The 25,313-nt window shown below is 41.5% G+C and overlaps 1 protein-coding gene across 9 annotated transcripts in view; it reads right to left on the bottom strand.

Annotated features, from left to right (window-relative positions):
* adgrl3.1 (adhesion G protein-coupled receptor L3.1) overlaps window positions 1-25,313 on the bottom strand; it is a 227,728-nt gene that overhangs the window by 104,218 nt on the left and 98,197 nt on the right. For all 9 annotated transcript variants that reach the window (XM_012851254.3, XM_021309872.2, XM_021309874.2 and 6 more), the window contains exons 5-6: window positions 16,889-16,998; window positions 1,201-1,215 (exon numbers count right to left, since the gene is read on the bottom strand). In XM_012851254.3, the coding sequence (XP_012706708.2) occupies window positions 1,201-1,215; window positions 16,889-16,998 (125 nt within the window). The remainder of the gene's footprint in view (window positions 1-1,200; window positions 1,216-16,888; window positions 16,999-25,313) is intronic.

Raw genomic sequence — 25,313 nt, 5'->3', positions numbered from 1 at the left:
TTGTCTCCAATATTATGTAGCAGCTCTTGCATTATTGGTGCCCTGGGCAAATCTCTACTTCCGCAGCACATACAGTTGCAGACATACATCAAGTTTACCATCATCAGTCAACCATGGTATAAGTCTATATTTTATTACACTGAATAACACAGAGGACTCCCACCTCCCCGGTTACTGATCATAAAAATAAGTAATACAAAACCTGATTCATTTAGCACTGTTTTACACTACTGACCAAACTGGAGCTTTCTTTCCAAGTGCCGCTCTTAGGACCATGCTGCCCAAGCCGGTGACCCAAACCATCCGAATGAACAACCAGCACTGATTCCCAGCAAATGATGATACTATACGTTTACTCTTATTGTTAAAGAGCAGCAACAGCCACCCTCACTTTCAACAGATTACACTCTGCTCTCACAGTTATGTGATAAAGAGAAAATGGCACTCTTTGTTCTACTTCCACTCTTTCCTTCGGTTCCCCTTCCTCACTCCCTCCTCAGTTCCTCATTAGGCTCACAATGCTTCCTCCACTTCTCCCCCCCTCTCTATTTCCGCCAGTAAGCGCCAACTGCAGAAGCGGGCACATCTTTTATCGTCTGCTGTTTTTGTAGTTGCTGCAATAACTATTTTCCCATTCCTAGCTCAGCCGTCCCGTTGAGGAACACTGAGGTCATGTTTTTTATGAGGGATGTGGGACATGCAGCCGATTCTGGGAAGCCGCTGCAACCAATCATAGGAGCCTTTGTAATTTAACTGGAATGCTGTCGCATCGGCGTGGCTGATACAGACATGCCAGATGTGGCAGATTTGGTTTTCCCATTCTTCTCCATAGTGGAATTCCAGATTTCACACGAAAGCCTGGAAATATTGATTGAATAGTCACAGGCCTTTCGAAGTACTGGCATCATTTCAGCTTTTGAAATATTAAATGTCAATGCGATTCTCTTCTCAATGGCTCATTATGAAAATGTACTCCAATGGCAAGTTAGAGAAGTGACATTTCCCACAATAGCATGGAATAATCTGACCCAAAAGTGTGTCTAATGAGAAGCTGTATTTCTAAATTCCCACTATATTCTGCTTTACTACACCAGGGTAACTTTGAAGGAAACAACCTCTTGCCAAAAGTACCAAGTATTTCATTTTACCAAAAAAGTGACACCCACACTCTGATTTTGCTCGTGTGCTTGATTGACTTACCTTTTTGTTCCACTTCTGCACGAGCCACAGGCAAAAAGATTGGAAGGAGAAAAAAGAATAAAGAGAACAAGGGAGAGGAAGAGACAAGAGACAAAAATAGATTAATGATGCAATAATAAGGAATTCATGATAATACAATCTCGGATCTCCATAATCGTCCTCATATTTCATCCTAACCTTGTGAGAGTGCCAGGATGTTCTCCATGTGTGATTGGCAATAACATTACATAAGCGTCTGAGGAGGCTGTACTGCAACAGGGACGCTATCTGACAGAATTGCATCTCGCATATGTTGCACACACACACACACACACACACACACACACACACACACACACACACATACGGAGATGGGAAGTAGACATGCACATGGCCGACAGACGTGCCCAAAGAAGGGATACCCGGATGGAGCTGGAGCTTGGCACAACGCGGGGGAAAACACATGCGTGTTCGCCATGCCCCTGGTGGTCTTACCCCTTTGTGCAGAACAAAATAGAGCAAAACAAAATGACCTGAGATAATGAGCTCTTTAATGTATGCTAATAGCAGCGGAGCAATGAAAACTAGAAAATTGATGTGATTAGTGGGATTGTATTTCAGTGGAGTGAAACAGCCAAAAGTGCTACGTGATAATGCTTTCTGATCCACGGTGGCTCAGCTGGTGATTTGTGAATGGCATGTCATTTTGTGTGAGTATGGGTGTGCGAGCCTCTGTGTGCGGAGGTGGGAACTTGTTTGCTTTGACCTCAACACCAGAGGTATAATTATACATCCAGCTCGTTGGACGAGACAATACGTGAGACTGGGTTCACGAGGAAAACGCAAAGCAACATTTAATTAGTATGTTTGAAAATGAGTAAAAATATTCACAAATCACCGACTGCATTTAAAAAAATCTAAAACAACACAGTCCAGGTCTGACTAGTCTTTACATCGCAGCTTTAAATGTGTCTGATTCTAAAGTGGTTTTTCACAAATAAAGGTTTTACATGACTGTGAAATAGCCTTTTTAGCTTTGCTAAGTGTAGAGGCTAAGGGTTAGGCAATCTCAGGATTCTTCAGGTGTAGTTTTCTGCCGGATGCTCAAAATGCCACCACACAAATTATATGAAAATAGTGGACCCACTCTTTTTAGATTACTACTCTGGTAGTACTGTTACTACTTCCTCTCTTCCTTCAAAATGAAAGCTTTGAGCATAGACTTAAAGTACCCTCCTTAATATCAGCCATCCCAACAGGAACCAAATCCTGGTCACTTTAAAAAAAAAATGAAAAAAAGACACAATTTGTTTCTAACACATATGTAGTGTAATATATGTCTTGGCTACAAAAAAAAATAAAAAAATAAAGAGAGAATTGTTTTTTGTAAAATTGATAGGTATCTACTCTAAAGTCTTACTTTTTGTAAAATGGAGTTCCACATTCTAAAAAGTAAACATCTTTCACAAACTAGTTTTGGAGGTAAGTAAAAAACAAACTACCTCAAATCTAAATTCATTGAGATGAATTTAATAATTGTATGTTTTCATGCGGCTATTAAACACCAACCTGTTAGTCATCTATCAATGTTTCTGTAATTTCAAGTGGTAAAATGAAGCGCAAGTGTTTTTTCAACATAAAAAAAATCTATTTGTTTCTATTACAAAGCAGTAATATAATAAGAATGTTTTTCCTTTTCCCTGACAGTGATTCATATTTGGTCTCCACAGAACAGTATCTGGACCATTACAAGGCTAAGCGGGTTCCACAAAGCTCCTAATATGTTATAAAACACCTACAATATATGAGGTTTATAATTTATTTAAAAAACTGCAAAAAGTCCTCAAGAAACGCCTATTACTCTGCTGGGGAGTTTAACACAGGGATGAGTTTACAGACCTAGCGAGGCTAAGTTAATATGCCTCTTTGATAATTTAACCTGTGACACGGCTTCTTTGTTGTTCCAGTTATTTCTGTGTAGAAAGAAAACAGGAATAGACGTTTTTCTTTTCAATGCTGTGATTCCTAATATTTAAATGCTATAGCAGCGTCAAATAGAGAGGCATAGAGCAAGAGCTCAGGCACACTGCAGCCTAATTTAACACTCTTCTCCCGTTCAAACTACTTGATTCCCTCTTTTCATAAATTTATCGTTATTTGGCCAATGCCAGGTGCTAACTGCAACCCTTTTCTGCTCTATGAATATTACAAGATCTCGTACTATGAGATTTTGGTACACCATAACTCAAAACCAATTCTCTGTCTATCATAGACAAGGCACAATCTGCAGAGCTTCCCGGCACCCCGCAGTGAAATGTGCATACTTGGAAGAAAACCTCTTAAACATATGAATTTCATTCCACCTTGGTCCATGGGGGGACCTCGGTGGAATGTGAACATGGCAGAAACCTAATCCTGCAGGCAGTGCCCTCGTGTCTTTCAAGACCGTAAGAGACCTGCTGGATGGAAGTAGTCCCCTGAGATTGAGAGGAAAGGAGGAGAGAGGAGAAGAAGAAGAAGAAGAAGAGGAGAGTCCTCAAAGGAAAAACATTTCGCACGACTTCTGCATGACACATGTTTATATATAGTGCAAATGCACCACATTTTGTGCTCTCCATGCATAAATTCTTCAACACACCGAGGCTCGAACTCATCACCAAGAATAAGACAAACACAAACGCATGTCGCACGCACGTACACACTCACAGGCAACCATTAAATCCTTGGCTCATGAAAAATGCATGGTAACTGGTGCCGCTTAGCACAACTCCCGATAAATAAGCAATCTCTGGCGGAAGATCGTGTTGAAACGAAAACTCAAAACAAGCGTGCACATGCACGTGCGCACGTGTGCTTGTGAGCCAGTTTGAGTTAAGATATAAAAAAAATGGTTCACCACATGCAGGCAACTCCCTCGTGAGGAGAACTGGGAAAGAAAGCAGATAGCCTCTCTAAGCAGCAGGGTGGGTGCGTGCGTGTGATGGAAAGACTGATGATAGTGAATTTAAAGGGAGAGCTCGGGATTTTTGAAGTGAGGTTCAGATAAAAGGCAAGCAGAGATGCATCGATCTGATTTGTGTATTGAATATTGTTACTCCAGGTTCTCTTTAGGAGCTAAATATATTGTAGTAAGATATTATAAAAAAACAGAACTTAGGGTTTAAATATTATTTAAACATTAATATTTGAATTAATAAAGATGTTATTCATATATTACTTATTACATATTAATATTATACTCTACAGAATTTAAATGAAAGTTATTTCCAACATGTCCAAATCCAGCACACATATCGGTTGGAAGTTCAAAAGGACAAAACAGAGCCGCCAGGCTGTAAGACGTTCAGCCTTCCCATTATCTGCTGCATGTCTCGCTCTCTACTGCACCCTGACCTACTCACTAGATCCATCGATTGATCCTATTAGTTGGGCCTTTAAACTGAAGCCAGCAACTTCAGAGTGGCCAAGTAAAAAGAACTCAAATCTCAAAAATGTCATAGTGGTTTAAACTGTATTATATTAACATTTAAGCAGTCGTGATTTTTTACTTGTTAATTCAGAAGCCAGTGATTATTTACACAGGAAGTAGAGATAGGAGGATGTGTGCCACCAGCTATATTCGTGTGTGAAACTGAAAATGGAGAATGTAAAGCGAATCTGGTCAGAGTGTCTAGCCAAACAGAAAGGTAGGACAGTTCAAAAACCAATAAACTGGAGTTATCCTGAGCTCCCATTATTATGGGACAGCTAATCTTGCCGGAAATTGTTTACATTCCATTCTCATGTAATTTGCATGGGAAAATCTTTGGTGCAACGCTCGTTCAATTTCTCCTGTATGTACTGTAATTCACCAGCCACTGTGTAAGTAACTTTCCAAGTCCAAGCGTGGTGACAGTTTCAAATCAATAAAATACCATTTACAAAAGCCCATGCGGCTTTTTATTTTTGGCACAAGCTTTGTTTTAAAAATGACGTGGGTCCGCTTTGGACTTGCCTCCTCTCCGACTAGACGTTACGTAGTTCCGCCTCCAGGACCAGCTAACCTGGGCGTGCACTGGATGAGAAAGCCGAGACAGTTATGCATTTTAGCCTTTGAACAGAACCTCACCTCAAGAGTCCTGAATCGTCCCCTAAATTCAAAGCAAGGGGAGACATCGTGAGGCAGAGGATTGATGGCACCAAAACAACAAGGCCTCCGAATTACCAGAAGGCTCTCACACACCCTTCCATACACAGAGCAAAAACATGTAGAGTTCAAGGTTGCCGGCAACTAATAGATTTCAAATGAAATGTGGCGGATAACAAGTATACCAAATGGCACAGAAAATGTCAAACAAATGCCATTCAATTTGTCCCGCCGCTCTGTGTTTCACTAGATTAATGGACGCCTCTGCTGTGGAGCTTATTGCTAGATTTTTTTATTTTTTTTTTCCAGGTGTCTCTCTTTTTTTTTTAATCTCCAGGACGAGGGTAAGACATCAAGCTTTCTCATAAGATCACAGACATTCATTTTTCAGCGAGCGGGATTCGACAATATATGTCAGCGAGACATCTGGTGAAACCTCAAGGTTTTGTCAAGGGGGGCTCGCGCACCGAGGATGATGCAAAAAGAGATGAGACGTTTTTTTTTTTTTCTCCACTGCCGTTAATTTAGCTACTGAATGTAGCTAAAAAGAAGAAGAGGGGAGACGAAGAAAAAAAAAAAAAAAGACGGGCTGTGACAACTTTGCGAGAAGATGTCCCTAATTCTAAGAGAACGTCAACAAGAAAGCGGCGTCTGTCAGTGTCTCCCCTAACATTATTCAGAACTAAATCCTGTAGAGGAGGCGGCAGGTTTTTATCTATCCACCATCTCTGACAGATCATTTGCACATCCGCTTACTGTACCTTTGCAGCTACAGAGGGGAAAAAAAAAATATGCTCATTTATTCTGAGCAACGGCATGAATGAGCATTAGAAAACATTAGCAGAATAATGGGGACATGTTACCCGTTCCCTGTCTCATTTATTTAAAAAATTGTCCAGTTATTCATTAAAATCTGCATTGAAATCTTTTGTAACCTTGATGAATGGCTCTACCTCGGATGCCTTCCCTGTTTCCACAGTTCACTTCCACTGTTGCTTATGTGGACACACAAACAGAAGCCGTGCTTCCTAAACTGTGCTGCAGTGTAAAGATAATTAGCATTTTTATTGAAAACGTATGGTTTACTGAGGAGGTGTTCGTCTGGGAGTAAAGGCGGCGTGCGTGGGATTCGTGTGAGGCGTATAGGACGTGCGGCAACCGCAGCCTCACAGCGATTATCGCAGATCTCCAATCAGTCCCGAGGCCTGGGCCCAAGGTCATCTCTGGACACGAACATTTTCTGCTTCCCCGTCTCCATTATTCTACCCTGCTCCCACCCCGTTGTCCTCATATCCTCACCTGCCATCCTGTTTCATTATTTCACTCCGTGCTTTTCTCCTTGTCCGTTCTCTCCATTACCTGCTCTGTATTTCCAACCCTCCCCTCCTTCGCCTCCCCCCACCAAGCCAATCCATGTCCACCTCTCGCGAGCCGTCTTTTATCAGTTAATTCGTTCTTTCTGTTCCTCGTCTAACCCATTTCCCTCTATCTCTGTCTCAGCTGTCGCTCCGCCATCTCTCCTTCTGTTTTCTTGGTTCCTTTCCCATCTTCCCTTTCTCTTACACGGAAACAACTGCAGCGTTTGCCCAGACAAACGCGCGCGCAATGCACACGCACTCACACAAGCAATCCTGACGGTAGGTGACTGTTTCCAGGACAACACGTACACTCACACACACACACACACACACACACACACACACACACACACAGCTCATCTGGTGTCATCATGATGAAGTTATTCCAAAGGTCCAACCCTGACAGAAGTCCTTAATTGGCCAGACAAGAAGGTTGATTTTATCTTTTAATTAGCTTTCCTTCCCAGCCAAGTTCTATTGTTTTAAATAGGCTGCATGGGTATTGCATAACGTATCACTGGCTTAATAATTCCTAATTGCTTCACAACAGCAGTTGAGAAAAGGCGATGGTATGCTGGATGAAGATGAAAAACAATGGATAGACATGGCCAATGTGTCCTTTCTTTATTTTATAGATACCATCAGGTTGTTTTTCTGCAAACAGCATTTAGCATTTTTCCCCTCAGCTACTCTGCTGTTTTTATGTGCCGTCTTCCAACCGATACACGGTTCTGCCCCTTTCGACGGCTAAATTCGCACGAGTTGGGAACGTTTTGAAACACATCTGTTATGAAATATGGGAGCAGCAGCAGCAACATTTTGTAAACAAAGAATATTGTCAGTCTGGACACAGATGCGCGTCAAAACCACATAAGGTGCGATATTTGCTACTCGGTGATGTCTGTCTGCACCGCTCAGCAACACAACCAATTTGTTGAATTACCTGAAATATAAACATTTAGTGAGATATGAGCTACTAACATTGAAAGTGGCCGAACTTATTTTTTATTATTATTTTTTATTTTTTTTTACAGTTTTTCAAAACGTTATCAAAATTTGCACACATGTAGATAATCTTTCACCATTTGCAAATACATTTTGAGGAAATAATGCTGTCTAAAATAGCAGGGGTCTCATCTATACAACTTTGCATGGAATCCATACTAATCCATTTGTCTTGGCATCTACATACGCCAAGAAAAAGAAACTAGCCTAAGGCTGCTGTTGAAATTTCTGAGGCTATGCGTTGAAATCAACATTCAGAGAAGAAATGAGAGGTTTTGCCCACGATAAGACCCCCACCTTGCTCCCAAAAAACATATTAAATACATAAAGAAAAATGAACAGCGCAAACTGAGTGCTGCATGAGTGCGCGCACCTTCTCTGCGCTCTGTGGGCTGGAGAGCTGCCTTTCAGCACCTGGAGGCTGGTGTAGCCACTTTCCCCTGTAGGTTATATCAAAATGCAATGCTCTGAGTCTATCGCATTTTGCTAAAGCGATATATTGGCCAGTTATCATCATTGGCCACGAAATCTTTGATCCCTGAAACCGCGTTTCTTCCTAATTGGCACTGTTGGAAGGCCTTGAAAGGAGTCTAAGGTCTTCCAACAGTGCCAATGCATCTACCATTTATGTACGAGAGTCTTTGCCTATTTAGAGGAACTAATTGTCGCACAACTTGTCACAATAATCTTGCAATCTATGGAACACGTCACCCTGGAGATAATTGGGGAGATGAATGTGATGAGCCTTGAAAACCACTCAGCTTGGTTCAGTAAACTAAATCACAAGTATGGTAGTGGTTAAGAGACGACATAAGATTCTCACAGTAACTGGTGTACTGACCATGGCATTACTGTCCTTGATTGGCCTGCCAATTCCCCTGACCTGAACCCCATAGAGAATTTGTGGGGTATTGTGAAGAAGAAGCTGAATCACACCAGACCCAACAATGCAAATGAGCTAAAGGCCGCTATTGAAGCATCCTGGGCATCCATAACACCTCAGCAATGCCACAGGCTGATTGCCTCCATGCCACGCCGCATTGATGCAGTAATCTGTGCAAAAGGATTCCCAACCAAGTACTGAGTGCATTAATGGACATTTTCAAATGTTTGATTTTGTTTTGCTGTTATGATTTTTATTTTTTACTTGGTCTGGGGAAATATTCTAATATTTTGAGATAGGATTTTTGAGTTTTCTTTAGCTGTACGCCATAATCAGCGATATTAAAACAATAAAAGGCTTGCAATATTTCAGTTGATTTGTAATGAATCCATAATGTATGACATTTCATGTTTTTTAATTGCATTACAGAAAATAAAGAACTTTATCACAATATTAAAATTTTCTGAGACAGTCCTGTAAACGAGCTTTATAAACGAGACCCCTGGTAATTAGCTCATTTTGTCATTTTCAAATCAGTATTTTTCTTTCTAGATATTAAGTCCATTATGACCCAGTAATAGAAAACTGAGGCGGTCTACAAAAAGGGCCAAAGCCGACTCCTTTTCCTGAGGAGGCTGAGGTCCTTTAACATCTGTGGGACGATGCTGAGGATGTTTTATGAGTCTGTTGTTGCCAGCATGCTCTTCTTTGCTGTCACATGCTTGGGCAGTGGGCTGAGGGTCGCTGCCAACAACAGACTAAACAAACTGATCAGGAAGGCCGGTGATGTCGTGGGGGAGGAGCTGGACACTCTGACGACCATGGCAGAGAGGAGGATGCTGTCCAGGCTCCAGCCCATCTTAGACAATGTCTCACACCCTCTCCATGACACACCGACCCAGCAGAGGAGCTCCTTCAGCAGAAGACTCCTCTTACCCAGATGCACCACTGAGCGCTACAGAAAATCATTCCTGCCTGTGGTCATCAATCTATACAACGACTCCCTCAGTGATTCTGACCCACCCCCCCTCTGTAACTGTCATTAATTTATTCCTTGCACTGTATATATTGACTTATAGTTGTATATATTTATATTACCTAGAGTGGAATGTTGTAAATATATATATAAAAATGTGTGTGTATCTGGAGCATGTAACAAAAGTAATTTCCCTCTGGGATTATTAAAGTATATCTGATTCTGATTTGACCCAGTTTTTCTGTGCATTGACCCTATAGGTTAAATGGTTGCTGCTGTGGATAGTAAAGCTGAAGCAAGCAGCGATTGTTTTTCGGATCTTCAGATGGTAAATGGTGCCTTGCTAAATTATTCACCACCCCTGGCCATTTTTCATTTTTTGTTGCCTCACCACATGGAATTAAAATGGATTATTTCAGAATCTGCACCATTTCATTTACAGAACACGCCTACAACATTGAAGAGGTGTTTATTTTTCCATTGTGATGCGAACAGCAAACAGCCAGCACTTTGTGGAGCTATTTTGCAGCAAATACTGCTGCAGGTTGCTTTTAATAAGTTTCTATGAGCTCACCACATAATGCCACTGGGATGTCTTCATATTCCAAAATTGTTCCAGCTCCTTCATGTTGGATGATCTTCGCTTGCGAACAGTGATCTTCAAACCTAGTCATAGATTCTCAACAGGATTTAGGCCTAGACTTTGACTAAGCCATTCCAACAAATTAAAATGTCCCTCTTAAACCCCACTTAGCAGCATTCTTTGGGTCATTGCTGGAAGGTACATTTCTGTCCTTCTCAAATCACAGGCAGACAGAAAGGTTCTGCTCAAGAATATATCTGGATTTAGCACCATCTTTCCCTCCACTCAAACCAGTTTCCTGCTGTTGAAAATCATAACCACACCAAGATGCTGCTGCTACCATGTTTCTCTGTGGGGATGGTGTTCTTGGGGTTATGGCATGTGTTGGGTTTGCACCACACATAACATTTTACTTGGTGGCTGAACAGCTCAAGTTTAGTCTCTTCTGACCAGAGCACCTCCCTCCTTACATTTGGGGAATAACCCACGTGCCTTTTGGCAAACACAGAACCTGCCTCCCTATTTTTTACACTGAGTAATAGCTTTTTTTCTGGCCACTCTTTTATGCATCCCAGCTCTATGTAGTGTATGCTTTAGTGTGGTCCTATGGACAGATCCTCCAGTCTTTACAGTGGAGCTCGGCAGCTCCTTCAGGGTTAGGGTTAGCCCCTATGCCCTCCTTGCTCAGTCTATGAGTTTTGGTGGGTGACCTTCTCTTGGCAGGTTTGTTGTAGTACCAGGTGCTTTCCATTTGAAGATGATGGATGTGATGGTACTTGGGGGGGAACATGAAAATTTTGATACTAACTTTGTTGCTGACTTGTTTGGAGAGCTCCTTGGTCTTCATGGTGTGATGCCTCTTCTTTAGTGGTGCTCTAAAAAGCCTCACTTAGCTTGCACACCGGTAGACCTTATTTCACTAATTATGTGACTTTTGAAGGTAAGTGGTTTCACCAGAACCTTGTGGGGCTTCTTAGCAAAGGGGGTGGATAAATATGCAATGACATGTTGTTCTGTAGGTGAGAAAATATGTCTAAAGGGACCATAAACTCATGTTACAGAAAGGTCTCCCTAGTTTATTTAACCACTATATGTATATTATATATATATATATATATATATATATATATATATATATATATATATATATATATATATATATACTTTTCTGGACTTGTCTACAATGAGCTCTATCACCTCTCAGCCACAGAAAAATTCCAATTAGCTCAGACCACTTCTCAGTCATCAGCTCAGACTAGCTTCACCTGCTGCCACTAATCAGTGCCAACTCCGCTCACCTGTTTCCCTGCCTTCATATACCTGCTTCACTCACCCACTCACTGCCAGATCGTCTCGTCTCCTATCATGTGTGCGCAACCTGCTGGATGTGGAGACTGTGCCTGTGTTCAGCTCTCACTGAAGAAGGTTTCCAGTGTCTGCGTGCTGCTTGTCTGCTCTGTTTCCCTTAGGTTCTGGTGCTTGCTCCACCCACTATGGTGAGCCTTCAGCCTGCATCATCTGCTCAAGTCAACTCCTACATTCACCACCGGCTCAAGTCAATCACTGTCTGCACCTCCTGGTTTGTCTGCATCCTCTGGGGTCTCCTTCTCATTCCTGCCTGCTTGCCTCGTCTGCCAGTATTCAACGTCTCAGTAAACCTTTTATAAAAGGGCGGCACAGTGGTTAGCACTCTTGCCTCACAGCAAGAAGGTCCCCGATCCCTGGGCTCGGCAGGGGCCTTTCTGTGTGGAGTTAGCATGTTCTCCCGGCGTCTGCTCCGGTTTCCCCTACCACTAAAAGACATGCTGGTCAGGCCGGCCATCAGTGGCAGCGTGCTCAGTCGCAGCAGCTCAGGCTTTTAATACCCTCAATCTGATCTACGAAATTTCGTTGTATGTACCTTGTATGTATAATGACACATAAAAGCATCTTATCTTAGAAACATCCTGTGTGATGGCTGGATTTTGGGGTTCACACCTAGAACATTATATATATATATATATATATATATATATATATATATATATATATATATATATATATATATATATATATATATTAAAAACAAGAAGAGAAGTATCTGCAAGCGGAACAGCAACGACAATCTATAATAGAAGTTAAATTATTCTGGAAAAAAAGATAAGAACAGGGCAGGAGAGTTTCTATATATATATTCCATGTTAAAGGGTAAATATGACTAAAGCTACACTAATCTTTTTTTTTTTATGCGGTGACTTGTTTTCTGAGATCAGATCTATGCATGTATAACAATTGCCCTGGTGAAGCACTTTGTACAGCAGTGTGCTAATGGATGTATGGATATTTATAGTAAGCCTGCAGTGCTATGAGAGAGTATACACAGGTGGCTAATTACTGCAAAAGCTAGCTGGCTAGTTTGGCACACGACCACCACACACTCTCACCACGGTGAGCCAGAGAGGAAAAAAAGAGAGACGGCACTTGATTGTAGCTTTGGAAAACAGCCAAAAACCTGCAGAGATGAGGAGCGGCGAAGGTAGCGCAAGCCAAAAATTTTTTTTTTTTTTAGAGGGAATAAAGAGGAGGGGGATGAAGGTGCATCATTTTGCTGAAAACTGAACCGTACATAATTGAATTGCCTGTTTTACAACCCACTTTGAGGATTGTTTACCCTATGTGTGCAGTTGGAAACAACTCCGCTTGAATGGCAGTTGTGAGGGAAAAGTGCATCTGCAGTGCGAGGCTGTCTCTCCGGAGCTCGGCTCATTTTCTTTCCACACACTTAGTTTGTGATTAGCAACGGCCGCCCTCAGGGATGAATGCTGGGTGGGTCAGGTGTTTACACTCCGCGCACAACGCCACCAGTGGGCCTACTGTCCAGGGAGACACACCAGGAGTTATGGGTGTCCCCTGATGTTACACTCATTTGATTGTGCTAAAGCCAAACTCACCTTTAAACGTCATTATGATTCATTAAAATTGGAGCATGTACTCTTTTTTTTTTTTTTTTTTTTTTACAAAAGCAACAGTCTGAGCACGCTGACAACATATTTCACCAAACACGACGTCTCTATTGAATTGTCTTGATGCGAGAATGCAACAATTTGGAGATTTTTCACCACTTAGTGTCTTACAAAACATATATCTGGCAGCAGCGCCGCTGTCGGCATTGATTTGCTGTTTTATGTGCGCTGCGCGATCGTTGACGGCTGAAGCTTCAGCCTGAAGGCCAGCATGTTCCAAGATTCCCACATTATTACACCTTTCAAAGAAAATTGATTTCATAAATATTTGAGGAATGCAATATCATGGCTCCCTGCCATGTAAAGGTTGAGGTGTTCACAGACAGAAACATCTTAAGCGTGCACCCGTGACACCCAAAGACTTATTTCATCTTTAAAAACCATGACTGTAAACATTTTCTTCTGGCTAAACGGACCTGCAGGAGCAACGCTTCGAATACCGGCGCTCCTTGATCCAGACTGAACGATCCAGACGGAAAGCTAAAGATGCTAATACACTGTCGGAACTCTCCGCTGCACAGTTCTCTTGTACGCCGTTTCTCCATCTCCCTCGCCACGTCTCTCCATCTGTCAGCCGAGCTCGCTAATGACTTTGTATCGGATGCCGCCTATTTTTGCAGAGAGAAATCGTACCCACACTGACCCACTGTTCATCAGATCAGCATGTAACTCATCTCACATTGATCTTGATCTGCAGATGCTTACAGTGACAAATCCTGTAAATAAGTCCGTTTGCCATGCGGATGCTTTTTCCAAAAGATGGAACGCCCAGACAAGAACGAGGGGGGGAAAAAAAAGGCTGAAAGCCCACAGAACGCTAATGCTCGCATGGGCACGGAAGCAGATGTGTGTGCGCGCGTGCGCTTGGCGGGGCATTAAGCAGGTATCAGGTTGTATTTCCATCTGCTCCAGAGAGGGCTCTGATAGTTCTATTATTTAATCTGCCGGTCATTCTAGACGCTAGGCAAGAGCCGTTTAGCTCGACATAATTGAATGCTTCAGTGTGGGAGATCACCTTGGCCGCCTGTGCGGACCGTGGTGCCAAGGCTGTAGATGGCTGAGAGATGAAGACTTGCAAAGTGTCTGCAATTTTTCACGAACCGAAGGAAGATTTTGTTTCCTTAAATACAATTTCTTACCAACAGGTCAGCTTGGTTTAGCCATGGGCTGACACGAGATTCTCAAAGGAGGAAAACGAGTAAAAATACAGCTTCCCAAAAAAAGCTGAATGAATATTAAAACAATGAGTTAAAACAAAAATGTTTGACATGATCTAAGAGGTAAACTGCACGGTTATTACTACTGCTACTACAATAGTATACAATACTCAATGCTGCAGTTAGGTTAATATTATCAGTAACATTTGTTATTTCTATTTTGACACCCACTAATCTAGCTAGTAGTAGTTTTCAGATGCGTATTTAGAAAAATGTGATCCCTGTAGATTGTTCAACTCTATGTAAATAACATACTAGCTTGTTGAATAGTCGGGAAGCCTACATGGGTACCCAGCCTGATTTTGCCTGCTTAACGGAAGCTTTTCAACTTTAGTTTGAAAGCAAGAATGATGGGTGGCGCTCCATTGGTTCTAGTGCTATGACTGCCTTTGATTTTTGCAACTGGAAACATTTCTAAATAGCCAAATGTGTCTGTCTTGCAACTGAGTGCAGGAGCTTCCCTTGAGCCAGCTGAAAAGCAGCGTACAGCATAAGGCAGGTGAGGGGCAGCACTAATTTCACTAATTGAAACCAGTAACCGATCAATTATTATTTTTTGTTTGTTTTATTCAGCCCTAAATGTCTTTCCTAACATTAAGTCTGGTTAATTAGCTCTGACCGCATCTAGGCCATATCAGGAGTGTCACAGCGCATCGTGTAAATTAACACGTGTCACTGGGTGCCTTCAACACACACTGGACGCCTGTTGCTGAAGAGCACCAAGACAAACCAAATGACTGGCCTTGAGCTGTAGATTGATTATTAATCCGTCTGAATAGAAAGGATTTGAACAATATTGCTCAGGACTAGGGCTTAGAGTGTTGGCAGCCTAACAGGGGTCACTGTAGATGTTCTATAACAGATAATAATATTATTAGAGGCATATTTTTGAGATGCGTCATTCTCTGACATTTTTTGTTTTGCCTTTAAAAAAACGTGCAAAGATTTAGCAAAAAACTGTTTTTTTTTTAAAGATCATTATAATTGTAATTATCAATTTCTTCTTTTACATTAACAGCAGTGGGACTACAACTCATTTTAAATACAAGTTATTGATTTCAATGTGGCTTCTAACTACCTTTATAAATGTCTTGTCGTGTAATGTCTTCCTAATATAACATTTTATTCACAGTGCCATCCATTTTATTAAAAAAAGATAACTAGACAATATAACACACACAGCTGCAGTAACCTGGCATAAGGTTGCACACCAGTACTTCATTTACATCACATTTTGATTTAGTTTTAGCATTTTGTCTTCAGTTTACACCTTCTGTCAGTTTTAGATAATCTGGTCAATTTAAAAATAAACTTCAGCTGTCCTAGGAAGAATTTTCAGATAGTCACACAGTTGCATTTGTATCTAAAGCCACAGTTTACATAAAGGTTTTCAGTCAACTGTGTTCAAAAACATTTCCACAGCATCATATGCTCCATGGCACAGTGATGGCAGTTTGTGAGACAAACAGGGACATTACAAAACTAAACATTTCTCCATGGTGGGTGAGGAGGCAAAGGATGTGCAGACTTAAGCAACCAACAGACATGAAAAAAAAATGAATGAAATAAAAAGAAACAGCTGAGCAAGTTCTAATAAGCAGCTGTTGTGATAGAACAGTAATCAGAAAGTACCAGCACATATGGGCAAATTACTAGATTTAGCTTTCTAGTAAAATGGATGCAGAGAAAGCATTTTGCCGCCGCTCACGGACAAACCCTCCTTAAAGAGTGTAAAATCAACATCAAGGACAAAAAGATATCTTTAATCCGCTAAGTCTCCATGCTGATCCCCTTTGCATTCATTAAGCTTGGAGGGGTAACCCAGATTTTGGATATATTTTTGGAAATTGTGAGGAAAATTAATGTAAAATTATTAAAGCGGCCTCATGGTCATTTACCGCATGTCTACACGGTCTCTGATTTTTGTTTCTCTCATCTGTCCTCATTCAGACTTCTTCCATAAACTTGAGCTATGTAAAATGCACTATGTAAAATGTATGTTGGTATCATTGAGAATGTCTCTAAAATGATGCATCTGTAAATTAAATAACAGCACATTAACAAAGGAAACTTAAAACAAAAATTAGGACGAGAATAAAAAAAACTGAGGATTGCTCGATTATCTAAAATAATACCATCATAATTATTATGGTTTAAAAAAATGATCATTTGTCACGATTACTTCATAAGTGTGGGAATACACTACATTTATGTATTTCTAGAACAATATGATTAGTGTACAAAATACAAAGAAGGGGAGAAAATACTTTATGTATGCAGGCTTTATATAATACTTATATGGACAAGTGTTTCAGCTGCTGTTTGCTCTTTGCTGTGTGTGGCGGCCACTGCCCCGATTAGAACTGAGATCAAAATTTGTCTAACTGCAAAGCCTTAATGAACGTTCTTTAATACTCTATGTGTGTTATTCAACTTTGTGCCCACACCTTTAGGAGAGGAAAAAGCTTTTTAAAAAATGCAGAACATGTAATACAGTGATACACAATTAAAAGAAAAACATCTTTGTGAGATGTTATGAGATTAGATTTTGCTACTTACTGTAAGGAACACATTCATACTGAACTTCCAGGTATTTGTACGTTCCCGGACAGGGATCAGGAAACACATCAGGTCCCGCCACCACTGCACACTGGGTACGGTTGTTGCATCTAGAAAGACAACGTGAGTGAAGAGTTAAACAAAACGGCAGACAAGAGTTATTGATTATTTTGTATCCCCTTTGCGAACACAAAACTAGAAATTATGCAGTAACATAATTAGTAACAGCTATATTGGTAGAGCAACAAGAGCCATGATATAGACATAGTGGCTGTTGTCAGAATACCGTTTAGAAAAGCAAAATAAATTTATGGGGGGAAAAAAAGAAACTGTAAACGATCCAAACTATAGGTTGGATAATTAAACTTAAGTCCAACACCTGCAACACAAGCTAATTCTAATAACTGCAACACAACAACAACTGCAACAACCTTGGTATTAAAGAATGCAGCACTCTAAAATGATTAATCTAACTCTCATCCTACTTGTTAATTTCACACAGGCTGATTTGAAGAACGCGTAGTAGCCCAACCATCTGGCGTAGGTTTCATAGAAAATCACCAAGGTCAATTTTAATGAGCAAGGTAGAAGGTGAAATTTCAGTATAATCAAATGCCCCCATAACCATAGCAACTCCTGTGTCTTTGAATATGGCTGAAAAGGGGAGGAGAAGATGCTGTGCTGCATGTTTTTTTTTATCTGTCAGTGCTCCCTTAATGTGTCATCTTCAAGCAACAAAGTTAGGATGTGTGGCCAACTCCTTTGTTACACTAAGCCTAATATTAAATACCCAGCTAGCTGGAGAATGCATATTTTTCTATACAACCATCTATCCATCATTAGATACCATGGTAGTATGTTCTTTTAACTGGTCTTGCAAACATACTAAACATGAATCGAGGTGTTTTTAAAAGGTATACTGCAACAGCCTCAATTATCCTCACATGCCGTCAATCAAGTTACGTTTATTAAGGAGATTTCATGCATAGCACTTTTCACAAAATTAGGACTACAGCAGTGAAATCATTTAAAGATAACGAACATGAAAAATAAGACTGACAAAGATTGTGAAGAATCAAGAATCTTTATTGGCATTATGCAGCCATAATGACATTTTGGTGAGACGTCAGCTCTGAATGCACACATAACACACAAATATAAATCCAAAGCACCTATGAAAAAGCGAAGAATGAGCATTTCTAGAGAAGACCCTTAGAAACGCAAAGTCACAATGTCAAAAACAGCTACATTTAAGGGTAAGGTGTTCAACCAAGCCCCACAGTAACATTTATAAACCAAATAATCAGAGAACCCGCTATTCTACCAGGCACAGTGTTGCGGGTCGAAAGGTTTATGAATAAGGAAGCACAGAGACTTGGTGCGGGCGGGAAAACCTCTGCTGCAGAATGCTGTGGAGTATGGTAGCGAAAAGCGGAGTGTTTCCCGCAGAAGATGACACGCAGGTAATGGGCAGAGGCTAGAATCAGTTTTGATGAACATACATGGCTCCCACACAGGGCAGAGACAGACAGATTCGTAGGGCTTGGCAAGTTTTCATGAGAAAACACTCTGCCTTCTGTCCAGAAAACAGAAGGCAGAGTAGATGTCCGACAAGGGCTAGGCAAAGTAGGGGAATTCATGGAACATGGTCGTGGTCGACAGAGATCAGGCAGGGAAAAAGGCTGGACGTCTGCTAACTCGAGGCTTTCAATAATATGCTGATGACTGTCTCCAGAGGACTTACATAAAGGCAGATCAGCAGGCGAATGGAATGAGCTTGATTGCAGAGTTTTTTTTTGGGGTATTTTTTTTATAACAGTTTACATTCGATAGATCAGTCCAGTCCAGTCTAGTGTCTTCTATCTGAGGTCAATCACTAAAATCAAACCAAATCTATCTCAAAGTTCCCTTTGGTGATTCACTCTTTTATTACTTCTAGACAGGACAGCTGCCACTCCATACTGGGACGGACAACTCTTTTTGTCGTCTCCAGTTGCCCATATGCTGACCTGTAAGATGTGACGTACGCATGCTACTCCTCCCTGCACTTGCTACCTTTACGTTTTAGGGTTGGTTTATGTTTGATGTTGGTTTTGGTTGTTAAACGTTTAAATGTTCAGGTATCTTACTTATCAGTAATCTTACACAAGCCTGGTCCTGGCAGAACTCAGAGGTCAGTAAACCGGTTGCTTTTTGATGGTGAGCCATGAAGATAGAGCTTTCTCTATTGCAGCACTCACACTTAGGAATGATCTTCCACTCACTGAATGACAATACCAATATTCAAAATCATTCAAGGCCAATACCTTGAATGATTTTAAATGTCTTTTAAGGACTCATCCTTTTAACATAGCTTTTGATTCCAGTGGAGTAGGCGTGTCATCCTGGTTTTATTAATAGTTTTTTGCTCCTTATCTTTTTATTGCTGCTTATTCTGTTAGTTTTAGATGCTGTAGTTCTATTCTACTGACCTGTACAGTTCTCTGGTCACTTTAGGAGGGAAAAGCGCTCTATGAATAAAGCTTGATTGATAACGATTCTAAACGTAATAATATTTTCCCTCCACAAACGACTTATTTGCAAGTAGACCAAATTTCCAATTTTTTTTCTCATAACTAGTAATACAGAGTGTTTACTTTTGTCTTAATTTATAGCTTGATATTTTTTCATATTTACTTTATTTTATCACCCCCCACCGGTTCTGTTGTCAGTCCACAGCTTGTAAAGTGTGGTGTATCCATTTCATTGACATGTTTAAGGGTTTACATTTTGTTTTATGCATCCTCTGCCAGTAAAGCTCACATCTGCTCAGATGCCCCACGATTTCACGATGGACTTCTTGGCACTCACCCTTCTGCTCGAGAGTCGTTTGCGTTTAAGGCCTCTTTATGTTTTAAATGCAGTAGACAATACATGCCTACTGGTACTTGTGGCGTAGACCTTACGGTAATGGAATCGTTGAGTTCACTTGTACACAAGGTGGCCCACAATAGCTAGTGAAGAGCTGTTCACAAGGACACTACTAGAGTGCGTGTGTGTGAGTGTGTGTGTGTGTGTGTGTGTGTGTGTGTGTGTGTGTGTGTTCAGCTGCAAGAACAGTAACCTATGTCTTTAAAAGTATTTTGACCCAGACTCTAGATAATTAATTCCAATCACCAGGGGGGCCCTCTCCTCTGACACACAAAATGTAAGTATTTCTCACTCCTAATAAAGCAGGTAATGCAAGGTAGCACACTTTCTTTGTTGGGCCTGTGAGCATATGTGTTTACAAGCATGTACAGCAAGGTGTGCAGCGCTAAAAACGCGCACACTGGATTTATGAGTAGGTGTAATTAAACAAGCCATGCAAGCAAAGGTGATTTGTTGGGGGGGGGGGGGGGGGGGGGGGGGGGGGGCTCTGCTGGTGCCCATAATTTATCATGACAGATATTCGTAATAACATAAAAATGCTCTTCACACTGAAGTGCCACTTTATCTCAATGGCACTTCCTGGTTTAAATGAATTATTGAAATAACACACGAAGAATGTGTTATGTAGAGGAATAGAGAGGACAAAGAGTGAGATATAAGAAGAAGAAAGGGAATGCTTTAAGAAGGGTTATTAGCGATGGTTTCCCCTTTGAATATTCCCTTTCAATTAGTTAAACTGATCTTGCTTTCCCTCTGTGCACACCTGTCAAACAGACGACATTTACATTAGAAGCAGTCCGATTCTCCCATTGCGATTTTTTTTAATGAGCATGTTGGATCCCCCAGGTCTCCTTTTTTCATAGTATCGTTCAACAATTAGAATAATGAAATATGCATGAGTCGTAATTTGATTTCCAGTCCAATGTGCGTGCGTGAGAAAACGAACATTGGCTGCGGAGTGCTTCCTCTCACGTTCGCGATGCTAACCGCCGACCGGTTTGTCAGTGGTCAAGCGAAGGGGTTATTAGAGTTTAAAAGGTTCAAAAACTGCTTGTGTCGCCACGTCTGTCATATTCTAATAACAATACATGTCCCTCCTCTTTCGCTCCCCTTCTTTTTTCTCGCCTCTGTGCTTTTTAATTTCTTGCCCTGGTGGCTTCATCATCGGTCACTTGTCACCGGCGCAACCTGTGGAGTAAGGAGCAGGAATGGCATGAAAGTGACATGCTGCCACAAGTTTGCTCACAACTACTCGGGACGCCGTGGGGGATCAAAGCACAAAATGGCATTTTAAGACCTCACGCGCTTCCTATCAACTGAAAAAAAAATAATCTACTATTGATATCATCATACCTGCTGACAAGTAGAACTGTCCCCCCCACACACAGGAATGGGCGTAATATTAATTATTTCCACACTAAGACTTTAAGGAGACGGCATGTGAACACTTGACAGCTCAGAGGAAGCCAGTAGCTTTGAAAAGTAATGCTTCATTACAATAGAAGAAAAGGGGAATATTCCAGTTGAAACGCAAGGTTTTGACTAGCAAAACCTCACGCTAAAACACAGGTGTCAAACTCAAGGCCCGTGGGCCAAATCTGGCCCTTCAAGGTAAATTGTCCGGCCCTCGAGAGCTAAAAAAAAAGGCATATATCTTTTTATAGTGTATAAAACTGTGCCTCCTGTAAGTGTAATTCACCCCAATATCAACTTTTTTTGCAGATAAACTGTATAAACTGGGCCTAAGAGTGCTACTTTTATGTTACTGTGCATTTTTTATACTACTGTGTGAACTGGATTGAAATTATGAAATGAAAAGTATCGTCTCTACACATGCAAGCGGCCCTTTTAATGACTTCATGATGCCAAAGTGGCCCCATATAGAAATTAGTTTGACACCTCTGCGCTAAAACAATCATTGTGCAAATTCCCCCCCCCTTTAGTTTTTGGATAAACCAATGTGACTTAATCCCTGTTCATATCCAACCCTCCTCACATCTTTGTCTTGTTTAATATGTAGAGGGCGCCTACGCCACCTGTCCACCTTTGACCCTGTCCCAACGCTTTCCTACTTATGTTGGTGGAAAATGCTCGATGACCATTGTTCCTGACACCATGAAATGTGGCGTGCCTTAAAACAAAAGCTAGGCTACAGAACTTCAAACGGACTCTATACGCCACCGCCTCGTGCTGTCAATGTTTGCCCTATGGGAAACGGAAAAAAAAATTATAATTTGCAGTAATTATAAGCTTTGAACTAACCGAGGTCCTGAATATTTGTGCATATATTTCAGCTTTATGATGCTGCGAAAAAAAAAAAAAAAAAAAAGCTTTCACACCAGAGTCATAACGCACTGAAGGTTATTGACTAAATAAAGGGCAGAGAGCAAAGATTCGACAAAATCCCCTGTGCGCTATATCGTTCTCAAATCACTCCTTCTTTCTCACTCCGTCTATTTCTGTCTGCAGCACCTTCCTCTTTCTTCTCCCCACTCTCTCTAAGCCAAGATAATAAACCAATTTTTTTTTTCCGCCTTTGTCTTCATCCTTCCCGCCTAGGAATTATTCCTCCTAGTTGCTCCTCCTCTGTCTCTTGTTCCAACTGTCATTTTTTTTTCTATGTTTATCTGCCCTAAACCCACTTAGCTGCAGTTTCCCGAAGTCACACCCAGATATATGTGGTAGGCCCTCTTATTGCTGCCTCCGCTCTCCACCTTCTCCGCTCTCTCTCTCTCCCTCCCCCCTTAATACCTTTCTGATCCCTGACTCCCTCAGGGCGTCATCTTCAGCCTCCCTCTGTTTCTCTCTCAATCCCTCCATCCTCGGTAAAGCCCGAGCTGACGTCAACACTCTCGCTGAGCCAGTACCCTGATTGAGACCCAAAAAAGAATCCCCCCCCCCCCCCATGTCCTCTGTACCTCCACCGCCTTCCTCTCCCTCCTTCTTACAAAAATGCCTATCCCGGACCCAAAGAGGACCCAAGAATGTCACGAAAATCTCAAAATTCACATGTTTCCCCGCGTCCAGCGGGCACACGCCACCCCCACACACCTTTGCAACCCATTGTTGACAGTTCTTTCTTTTCTTTCCTCTGCGTTTCGCCTTTTTTGTTAATTAGCTCCACCATATCAAAAGAAGGTTGCACCCTGGATACAAAGGTGCCCGCTGGTTTTGCTGCCACACAAACAAACCGTTCACCGACAAAGCCGCGCAGTGGCGAGCAGGGAATAAGGAGGCTGTGTTGCTGCAGTGGCTGCTGCTGCTGCTGCTGTTGTTGTCTCTGATGTTTTCGGCAGAACTCCTTTAGCTTCACGCCTCCCTCTCGGTCTCAATCTTCCGTGCGAACATGACGGACCCGCTGACTAATTTGACACGGCCCGTGTTTGGCGACGTTCACGTCTGAGGACACGCGTGTCGGCGAGCAGATGTAAAAACCGCAATCGGCATTGGAACGTGTGTGACAGCGTGCGCATGACGGCAACGCGTAATCGCAGAAGCAAGCGAGGTGTGGAACTCGTCTCCTCGCCACTTGCAGGAAGTTTGCGAGCGAGGCTGAGGAGCAAGATCCTTTAGTATGAAAGTTTCATTACAGTCGGACCAGCGCAGCTTCCCTCCCCGAGACGTCTTCGGCAAGAGTGCGAGCACACACGGCATATCCAAAATAGTCTCGCATTGATGTCTGCATATCACAAGGAAAGAAAAAAATCAAAGAAACACAGCAGACTCTGCTTTTTGTTCTTTTCCTTCAATTTCCACACAGCCAACCCAGAACCGAAGTTGATTGTTGTGAACAATTTATACGTTGCCTTTAAATGTTTCTCCTGTTTGTTTTTTTTAGGGGTGTGTTCATTGTTAATATTTCTGCTTTGAGGCTGTGAACAACATGAAGGCATTGTGTGAACGATCTGGGCTATTAAGGCAAAACGTTAGACCCCTTGAACAGTTTGTATTTTTTTCTCTTTTAAAGTAAAACCAAAAACGTTACCATAGATTAGTGGGATTTTATGCGATAGACCAACAAAAGTCAGCAAATAATCGCACAATGTCTGGTATTAAAAATGTCTTACATGCAAAAAGCCAGAATGTTTTCATTCGTCCTAAATAATTTGGATTACTTGTAATTCAATCTCGGTGTAAGTACGGCTGTTCTGTAAAGGACATCGACTGGATCACAGCGTCCGCTTTGGGAAAATAGTGGCGGCAGCATCATGCTGTTGGGATGCTTGTCTCCAGCAGTAACAAAGAAACAGGGCAGAGTTGATGGGAAGATGAATGGAGTTAAATACAGGGCAATCATGGAAGAAAACCTGATAGAGGCAACAAAAGACTGGACACTGTGGTGGGGGTTCATTTTCCAGCAGGATAATAACCCTAAACATGCAGCCAGAGCTACTATGGAATGGTTTAAATCACAGCATATCCATGACTTAGAATGGCCCAGTCCCATTCAAGACCTAATTCCTTCTAAGAATGTATTACTTACAATCCCCCCCTCCACTAAATATGACTGAAATAGAGATATTTGACAAAGAAGATAGAGCAAACATCTCAATCTCTAGATATGCAAAGCTGGTAGAGAGACACCTTAAAAGGCTTGCAGGTGTAATCGCACTTAAAGGTTGTTTTCCAAAGTATTTATTCAAGGGTGCTAATTACAAATCTACATCACATTTTTCAGATATTTGATGTAGGTTATAAATGCTTTTGTTAGACGCTAAATGACTGATGACCTCTTTGGTCTCCGACACAGAAGGAATCGTCTGGGTATATGAAAACCAGTTTCATGCTTCTAGGCGCAAATCCTAAAAACGGAGACACCACACTACAGTGAATATCCACGACCAGAGATTTTTGTTCAATCAACTCAAACTTTAAAATCACAATGTGATCCATCTGCCGCTTTTCTATAACTACTTAGTTCTTGCAAAGTCATATATATGCTGCTGCCTATCCAGGGATCAATGGACAAGAGACAACCAATATATACGCACACACTCATCAATAGGGGAAACTTAGAGTGGCCAAATGAATGCACGCATGGGGACAAGATGCAAACAAACACATGGGTCCTGGTCTAGATTCGAACCCAGGAGCTTTCTGCTGTAAGGCGTCAGTGGTAAAGCCTGCAGCAACAATCTAATCCATTCAGTTTAAGCCTGATAGAAATTTGCGATAACTTAAATTAAGTCCCATCTAAATCTGCAAGGATCACGCTGGGAGGTTAGGAATGGGGAAAAAGAACATCAGAACATCAAATTATATTTTATTTGGTAATATGTTTCATCACTGCATTACAGAGCAATTTTTGGCTTCTCTTTTCACAGCAGCAGGAACACGGATGGTGAAGAATGCTGAGAAATCTCTTGGTGGGCCTCCCTCGGAGAGTTGTGCAATGTTCTGAACATGCAATATGGATTGGGTGTGTGAGTGCTGCAGACTTTTTCTTCCCTTTTTCTCCCACACTGTGAAGCAACATCCAAAAGACAGACTTCTTTCGTAGTTACCCATAAACTTG

Source organism: Fundulus heteroclitus, chromosome 5, assembly GCF_011125445.2.
Source record: "Fundulus heteroclitus isolate FHET01 chromosome 5, MU-UCD_Fhet_4.1, whole genome shotgun sequence".
Lineage (NCBI taxonomy): Eukaryota > Metazoa > Chordata > Actinopteri > Cyprinodontiformes > Fundulidae > Fundulus > Fundulus heteroclitus.
Note: the sequence above shows the minus strand (reverse complement) of the source record. Positions and strands in the feature narration are given on the sequence as shown.